The sequence below is a fragment of the Tribolium castaneum genome, chromosome 8 (genome assembly GCF_031307605.1).
Source record: "Tribolium castaneum strain GA2 chromosome 8, icTriCast1.1, whole genome shotgun sequence".
In the NCBI taxonomy this organism is placed as follows: domain Eukaryota; kingdom Metazoa; phylum Arthropoda; class Insecta; order Coleoptera; family Tenebrionidae; genus Tribolium; species Tribolium castaneum.
In genome coordinates, this window is record NC_087401.1 from 9,978,328 (window position 1) to 9,986,453 (window position 8,126).

At 42.7% G+C, this 8,126-nt stretch overlaps 3 protein-coding genes across 4 annotated transcripts; 1 reads left to right on the forward strand and 2 right to left on the reverse strand.

The window, feature by feature from the left end:
* Positions 1 to 144: 144 nt before the first annotated feature.
* On the forward strand, positions 145 to 2,594 carry LOC656441 (scavenger receptor protein). The gene is given in 6 exon segments (NM_001170662.1): positions 145 to 352; positions 767 to 858; positions 923 to 1,086; positions 1,143 to 1,284; positions 1,339 to 1,545; positions 1,602 to 2,594. Coding segments are annotated over 6 exon segments (1,653 nt in total). The 5' UTR covers positions 145 to 180; the 3' UTR covers positions 2,478 to 2,594.
* A 266-nt stretch (positions 2,595 to 2,860) lies between these two features.
* On the reverse strand, positions 2,861 to 5,900 carry Zyx (Zyxin). Of its 2 annotated transcripts, XM_008196707.3 has the most exons (7): positions 5,515 to 5,900; positions 5,168 to 5,468; positions 4,919 to 5,118; positions 4,805 to 4,849; positions 4,348 to 4,752; positions 3,265 to 3,564; positions 2,861 to 3,218 (listed from the first exon to the last, which is right to left on the reverse strand). In XM_008196707.3, the coding sequence occupies exons 1-7, from the start codon at positions 5,632 to 5,634 to the stop codon at positions 3,087 to 3,089; spliced, it is 1,503 nt and encodes a 500-aa protein (XP_008194929.1). In that variant the 5' UTR covers positions 5,635 to 5,900; the 3' UTR covers positions 2,861 to 3,086. The 2 variants fall into 2 exon arrangements, with proteins under 2 accessions (XP_008194929.1, XP_967989.1); XM_962896.4 differs by lacking the exon at positions 4,805 to 4,849 and having other exon boundaries at positions 5,515 to 5,897.
* A 376-nt stretch (positions 5,901 to 6,276) lies between these two features.
* Positions 6,277 to 6,752, reverse strand: LOC100142400 (transcription factor 15). Its single transcript, XM_001808420.4, has 2 exons — positions 6,643 to 6,752; positions 6,277 to 6,589 (listed from the first exon to the last, which is right to left on the reverse strand). The coding sequence occupies exons 1-2, from the start codon at positions 6,750 to 6,752 to the stop codon at positions 6,277 to 6,279; spliced, it is 423 nt and encodes a 140-aa protein (XP_001808472.1).
* Positions 6,753 to 8,126: the final 1,374 nt, after the last annotated feature.

Genomic DNA, 8,126 nt, shown 5'->3' on the forward strand with positions numbered 1-8,126 from the left:
CACGTCAAAAAAAAACAAGAAGAAAAAATTATCGATCGTCTGACTTCAATGAAAATAGTAAAACAATGATAAGACGGGGTTATCGATAAGAACTCTTTTATAAATATCGGTCCGAGAGTGTAAAGCTTCCAATTCATAATCGAGACTTAACACAGATCAGTAGTGACCAAAAGATAAGTGATGTCAAGACGCGACGAAAGTGAAAAAATGCCACCACACAAACCCAACATTGAGAAAAACTGTGGACAAATCTTCAGCAAAGGACCAACCATCACACGGGAAATCTTCGAGAAAATGCAGAAAAATAAAACCTACATCATGGGCTACCAGATCCAGACGCGACAATTCTGGGGTAAGTCACCAATTAACCCCTCCCTAGCAGTTGTAATGGCGCCGGTAGGGGAAGCACCGCTTACGCGATTTTTTAATGGCCACAATAGGGGAAGTCAAGTCAGAGGTTATCACCCGATCTGGAAAGTGTGATAATTCGGCGAAAAGATTTGCGTCAAATGAGGAAAAAGTTCGAATAAGTGCGTCTAGACGGCGGGGTTATCGCGGTTCACTTTTGTAACATTTATCCGAGTTCAAGGGGTTAAACCGAAATCAAGAAATCAAGCAAGGACGAATTTCGATAACGCGGCGCCATTTCACGCAATAATTTATTCACCTGGACGTTCGATTTGTTTACACATTCTCCTGATCTAAAATTAATTCAGCGAACGCGCAATGTTTCGCTCAAATAATAATCACATTTATTTTTTTCCAGTACTTTCGGGACTTTCTGTGCTGTTTCTGCTCAGTTTGACGGGAGTCGTGGCCATGTGGTTCACCGATATGTTCGATAATGCTGTTTTTGCCGTAAGTAACCCCCACCCCGTAATGGCGGCCGGAGGGGAAGCACTCTAACCTCACTTAATTACAGAATTTGGCCATAATTCCCGACACCCAAAGCTACGACATGTGGGTCAAACCGTCACCAAAACCCCTTCTTAAAGTCCATATTTTTAATTATACTAATGTTCCGGAATTCGAGAGTCGCGATGACGAGAAACTAAACGTCAAAGAAGTGGGACCCTATGTTTACGAGTAAGCCAATCATGTGACACTAAATCGTTCATTGGCTAACACAAAAATGATTCTAGGGCGGCGCTGGAACGTGTCAATTCGAAATTTGACGGAAGTCATGTCTCATATCAGGAACAACGCGTTTACAAGTTTATGCCAGAACTTTCAATCGGGCGCAAGCAAAACGACAGGGTTATAGTACCCAACATTCCCCTATTTGTAAGTTTTACCAACATTATGCAAAAAAAAAACGCTAACATTTGTGTCACACAGACTGCAGCCTCGCTCAACAAACACTCAACGTTCCTGACACGTGTTGGTATTTCAAGCTTGTTGAACAGTCTCAACGCTAAGCCCTTCCTCAGTCTCCCCGCCCACCGTTTTATCATTGGCTACGAGGACAATCTCTACGCCCTCTCGAAAAGCTACATGAAGTTCCAGAACCAGAAACCGTACGAACACTTCGGATTGGTCTCTTCGGTGAGTAACGCCACGCCCAGTGTCACGACCCCGCCCCTTGACCAATCAAATTCCAGAATGCCGGGATTCGTGACGACGTCGTAACAATCAACACGGGCGCGTCCGACATCAACAAAATCGGCCTGATTGAGAGTTTCAACGGCGAGCCCGCCCTTAATTTCTGGTCAACGGCCGAATGTAACGACATTAGCGCCGCCACGGACGGAACCCTCTTCTCGCCCCGCCTAGTGCGCAACAAACGACCAATCCAGTTCTACCTCAAGGAGATGTGCCGCCCCTTGCCCCTGCACTTCAAGGAGGAAGTGAAAATACTGAATGGGAAAATCCCAGCGTATCGTTACACCCTCCCTGAGAACGTGTTCGACACACCTGAACGCACCCCGTCCAATCAGTGCTACTGCGACTTGGATTTGGGGGAGTGTCCACTTCAGGGCGTGTTCAACGCCACGCCTTGTACGTTCGGCGCGCCAATTTTCATGTCGTTTCCGCACTTTCACAACGCTGACCCCGCCCTCAAAGAGGGCGTGACGGGACTTAACCCCGACTCCGTCTACGAGACTTACGCCGATTTGCACCCGACTTTGGGCTTTGTTATGGCGGGGAAAAACCGGATTCAGGTCAATGTGCAAGTGGCCAAGGCTTTTGGGATCAGTCAGGTTAATATGTTCGAGGATGGGCTTATGTTACCGGTGGCTTGGATCGAATATGTCCTTGAAGATAAGACACTTCCGGACGATATGATCAGTATCATCTTCCAGACTACTTTTACACTGCGAAGCGTCGAGTTGGGGCTGAAATACGGGTGCATTCTCTCGACTGGAGTCACCCTGTTTTGCATTCTGATGATTTTGAAAAACAAGTGGGCGAGGAGGGAGAGGACGAGTAGCGTGAGGCCTTTGCAAGCGAACGAGGAGATTTGCATGAGTGCGTGATTTTTATTTTGTACTGTTTTTCCATGAAAAATGGTTGAGGTTAGGTTAGATTCCGTCCATATTGGATTCAAGACTGATTTTTGTAGCTACAATTTTTAATAAATTGCCTGATTTTCATTGGTCTAGTTTATTAGGGGAGGGGAACATTGGATAATGGCGACTTGACGGGAAGTGAAACCCTTATTAACTAATCACATATAAAAAATAAACCGGAATGATAAGCAAATATGCAAGTGCCCTCTTTTTTTAATATTAAAATACAAGCGTATTTCAGTATTGGGTTCAAGCTTCAATTTGTAACAAGTTGCTTGATTCTAATTGGTCTGATTTAGTGGGAGGGGAACATTGGATAATGGCGACTTGAGGGGAAGTGAAACCCCGTCTCGCAGTCACACTTTATTAACCCATTGGCACGTTAAAAAATCACATATAAAAGATAAAAATCTAAACTAAACCGGAATGATAAGCAAATACAAGTGCCCTTTTTTAAAATATCTCGATATAAAATACAAGCATCAAGCCTAACAAATCAATACTTCATTTTTTCCATCTATCACTCGATAATCACAACAATATGGCAAATCTACGCGACTAAAAACACTCACCTACTTACAACTCCGTCGTCATATGATTCGTCAAAGTTTGGACGCGCTTCGCGTTGCAACTTTTGCATAAAACATGATCGTCGAGTGGATAACACCCTCGGCCTTCCGCCTCGGACGACAACACCAACCCACAATCCTAGAAAAAACCCTAGAACCAAAAACTACGATATGCAAAAACCAACCTCGCATTTGTAGCACTGGATGTGAAAACTGTGGTCGAGCGCTACCACACGAACAGTTTCCTCCTCACCAGGCTCTGGCATGATCGGTTGTTTGCACACCCAGCATCGGGGGGCGAAAATCTTATGGAAGTCTTCGATGCAATGGACGCGATTTGTGGCGTCAACCGTGAACGGAATACCGTCAAGGCTTTTGCCACAAACGACACAACAGAAGCATTTGGGGTGGTAGGGCTTGCCGGTGGCGCGCAGGATGCGGTCCAGGATGGGCTTCTGGCACACGCAGCACTTCTCCAGCGTGTTCTGGACACAAGTGAAAAATTGAAAACGTTATTCGTTTGTTTTGGCACACGTTGCACGTTCCCAGCGTCTTCAGGACAGAATTTCACTTATATTACGAACCGAATTCAAACTAAAAATGTTCGATTGTACAAAAAGTGAGGTTAGGTCAAGCAAAGTTGTTTTTCTCGGTAAAAGCACCGAAGGACGCATAAAAAGTCGAATGCCTTGCATTTGGAAACGTAGTACGTTCCTAGAGTGTTCAATTTAATGTATTTTACGAACCGAATTAAAAATAAATTGACACAAAAAGTGAGGTTATGTCACAAGTAAGTTGGATTTTTTTGTCGAAAAAGTACCGAAAGAGTCGTTCATTTCGCTATCTGGCATACGTAACATGTTCCCATCGCATTCTGCACACAAATTCGTTTATATTAGGCTACACATTTTAAAAAAAGGGTGGTAAAAATGTGAGGTTACGTCACAAAAAGTTGTTTCGCTGGTAAAAACGCTGAAAAGTTATAAGAGTCGTTTGACTTGCACTTTGAGGCACGTTCCCAGTATGTTTGGGATACGCTTTCATTTAAAGTATAGTCCAAATTAGGAAAAAATTGATGGTACAAAAAGTAAGGTTCTGTATGACACATTTTGCCAAGAAAACACCGAGAAAGTCGTTCGCTTTGCAATTTGACACGCGTAACACTTAGCTAGAGTGTTCTTGACTTAAGTTCATTCATAATTACGCTCCAAATAAAATAACTTTGGTGGTAGAAAAAGTGAGGTTATGTCATGTCAGGAAGCATTTACCAGATAATCCTCCTCGCAGTAGGGCTTGCCGTCGAGGGCGTAAAAGGGCTTCCCCTGCAGGTTAATAGCGCAGTGGTGGCAGGTAAAGCATTTGGTGTGGTAGAGTTGGTCCATTGCTGTACAGCCGCTATTTTCGCCTATGATTTTTTCGCCACATTTCACGCAAACCCCGTAGACGTCTTGGTCTTGTTCGTTGTCCATTCCTTGGACCAGAAGGTCAGTCAAACTGTCAACTTCTTGCAACTTGTTGACTTCCATACGACTTGCCGATTGGCTGGGGCCCGTCATGGTGCTGCTATTACCACTCACGTAGGGGGCGTAAAGGGAATAATTAGACCTGGAGGACATTTGACTTGGGGGCCGTGGGTTAATGGGCTCGTAAATGGACTCGTAGGTCGATGAAGACTGTCACAATGAAAAATCTTGTTAAAAAATTGATTTTTGATTAACCAATTACCTGAGACATAGCCCCATATCCATACAAAGAATCAGAATCAGCGTACTGGTTAGCGAAAAAAAGCATTAGTATTTATTATACCAGAAGCCAAGCTAACCCCAACAAAAAATCTACCTGTGATCCAAGACTGTAATTAAACTCCTGAGCCCCCGGTTGCGTGGCCCTCCTCAACTCGCTATAGCTCGAACTGACCGGGCTTGGCGGCGGTAGTAAATCCTCCGGTGGGGGCGGCAAGTTCGTATTAATCGTACAAGGGGCGTACTCCCCCAAATTAGCCGTCAAATCGAGCGGAGGGGGCGGCGGTGGCAAATCCTCTACTCAAAACCATCAACCAATCGAAACACAAGGCGTGGCCTAACTCACCTCCGTTCGCATACGCCCCCTGTGATACATTACTGTAAACGTTCCCCTCCCGTGGTGGGTGGACCAAATTACTGTAAATCAAGCCATCAGCGTTGCGCGATTGGCCCACTTGAATGTTACTATAGGTCACGTGATCGGGTTTAGTGTACGGTTTCGGCGTTAGATTGGTCGTTTTAATTTGGGGGCGTGGCAAATTCGCGTAGGTGTTTTGCGGCGGGAGGTTCGAGTAGAGTTGGGAGGTTTGGAGGCGGGAGGAGTAAGACGGTTCGAGGGGTTGTTTAAGGGGGTATGATTGAGGTATCTAAAACCAGGTATTAAATATTTAATTGGGGTGAACTGGGGGTTACCTGAGGTTGGGTCTTTTTGGGCTTGGGAGGCACAGCTGGCCCGATTTTCTTGGGGTTCGGAGGCAGTTCGGCTTTGTTGATTAGGGCCAATTCGGCCAATTGTTTGTCCAAGTCGTTCATTCTACGAAAGTGAGGTTATGTCGGCCCTGTTGGCGGATTTTCACTCGGGAAATGTAAAATTGTATATCGCGAAGTCACATTCACACAATTGAGCACTAAATTGAACAGTCTGGAGTTAGATTATCAGAATTTGAGTCAAAATTCATCGATTTTGGGTGTAAACCCAAATTCTTGTGAAATCAGTCACAATGACACTTGAAATAGTTGGCCAAGTCGCGGTTGGCCATGGCTGGGTGATTAAATATCAAGCACTGAAATGGTCGATTGTAGTGGTTTTACTTGACAGACGCGAGTGAATCAACGCTCCGGGTGAGAAAATGAGCTCATGGGGAGCCCCCCAAAATCACCTCATTGTTTTTTGGCGAAAAAAATGCTCCACCTTAGATTCGAACCAATTCTGCAAAATTAGCGCCACTTGTCAAAATAAAAGGGACAGGGCCGGCTCAAATCAATTTAGGGCCCCACCAATTTATCAAATTTTTTAAATTTTTATGTGGTGCGTCACGTGTGACTTGACCTTATTTGGGGAAGGAATGTCGAAATGAATTCCAGCGATAAAAATAATAAAATATTGTTTCGTTAAGTACACATTACATTAGTTACGAAATATACAGAGTGTTTGCGTTAGTCGAGTCGAATTAATTAATAATAGATGGCGGTGAGGTCGTTGGGTCCGAAAATTACGTTTGGCGAGGCCGGATTAAGTAAAATCTCGTCGCTTCCAAAATCCAGGTCCCTACCGGGCGATTTCTTATGGGCTATACAGAACGTGCAAACTCTATCCAGTTTGTTGGTCAGCCTGAGACAGGGTTGCTCGATCGGCCCTGCCATTAACTGGGTCCCCAGGTGCGAGATATAACTCGAAGCCAGTCTCAAAGTCTCGATTTTGCTCAATTTTCGGTCCTTCGGTTCGGTCGGAATCAAGGTGCGAAGTGTCGAGAAGGCCGTGTTTACACTTAAACAATTGCTTCCGTCGAGTCTTACAACCGCCACTTTAAATCAAGTTACCTGTGCGTTCTATCTCTCTCCCGCGCGTTGGCCTGACTTCTCTGTCGCACAGGTGTCCCAAAATCGTCGCATTTTTTTCTTTTGTTTGTCGCTGGATCAAAGCAATCCATGGTCGCACCACTACTGCGTTTTCATTTGGAAAGCAACAAGTGTCATAGCCGACTGCGAATGAGCTCAATTAAGACAATTTCGTGATATTTTTAACAGATGCCGAGGCGACGCCCACTCGAAAAAACCAAACACAGGGGCAGACCAAGGGAGGAAATGCCCGGTTTTTGCCAGGGGACGAAATGAAACGGTTCTTTGTCCGGCTGGACTTTAATTAAATTAATTTTAATTAGACGCGCACGGTTTAATTTGACGGAACGCCGGTAATTAAAAGGGTGACGTCAGATGGGGGACGGAGAGAATTGCGCCAGTCCGGCTCTGGAGGTCAAGGACGGAAATCATCCCTTAAATGGGTGACGTTTTCAAAACAAATAAATCACGGCCGATGCGATGCTACCGAAGACCATTTGTCGACCATGTGGGGCCGAAACTGGCCCATTTGGAAACAAATTACGATGATTAAGCGTCAGCTTTACCGCATTTCAAGTAAAAAATAAATTATTGTTTTTTATTTATTCATTTATTTATTTTTTATTTATTACCTAATTTGTGTGTTTTTTAACTTCACCTATTTTTAAACTCATAAACATACATCGTTGTTATCCATCAAAAAAATCAGTTATTTATTATACGTGTACCAAACAACCAAATTTTATTTTATCTTCGAGAAGTTAGGTACAATATAAAATTTTATTCTATCTTTCATTATTTCGATTGAATAATTGAGTAATTTTGGTTGAACATTCAACAATAAAAAAGAAACAGAAAAACGGCAATGGTTGCGAAGAATATTCCTCAAGATAATAAAATTTTATTTTACTATGAAGTAGAGGATTAAATACTATTTTATCATATTTCGACATATAAGCGGTCCTTTTTAGAGGCAGTTATAAAAAACGGAATATATTTGTTTATATTACATAATGTACTACATGATCTCTCTAAATAACTATAATGACATTTCCGAAAAAATTTTGTCCGAAATTTTGAAAAATCAAATATGGAAGTCAGGTAAATTCCTCTACCTTTGAAACAACAAAATATTAAAAAAAAAACATGTTATCGTTCCTACTGCCAAATAAAATGTAATAATACGTGACTACTATGAGTCGAACTCAAACACAAAAAAAAAATTTAATAAAAGCCTTTTCATTTTCGAAATAAAAATAATAACAAATGATTCAACTATGGTTACTTAAATATTGTCAACCTTACTAGCACTAAAAAATTAATTTTTTACTACATCTCACTATGACCATGATCAGTAGCGTCGAATGTATGTGGATAGGGGTTAATTTATTTCTATTATTTTTGATTTAACAAAAAAGGTTTTTCAGACTTGTTGAATCTTTCTAATGATAACCCAAAAGTTTTTG

Bases quoted from the DNA above. Each gene is read 5' to 3' on its own strand.
- Zyx (XM_008196707.3), bottom strand. From the start codon at position 5,634: ATGAACGACTTGGACAAACAATTGGCCGAATTGGCCCTAATCAACAAA. The intron at 5,469-5,514 runs GTAACCCCCAGT...ACCTGGTTTTAG, and splicing joins CCAAAAAGACCCAACCTCAG to ATACCTCAATCATACCCCCT. The intron at 4,753-4,804 runs GTAATTGGTTAA...TCATTGTGACAG, and splicing joins GATATGGGGCTATGTCTCAG to TCTTCATCGACCTACGAGTC.
- LOC100142400 (XM_001808420.4), bottom strand. From the start codon at position 6,752: ATGGATTGCTTTGATCCAGCGACAAACAAAAGAAAAAAATGCGACGAT. The intron at 6,590-6,642 runs GTAACTTGATTT...CAATTGTTTAAG, and splicing joins GAGAGAGATAGAACGCACAG to TGTAAACACGGCCTTCTCGA.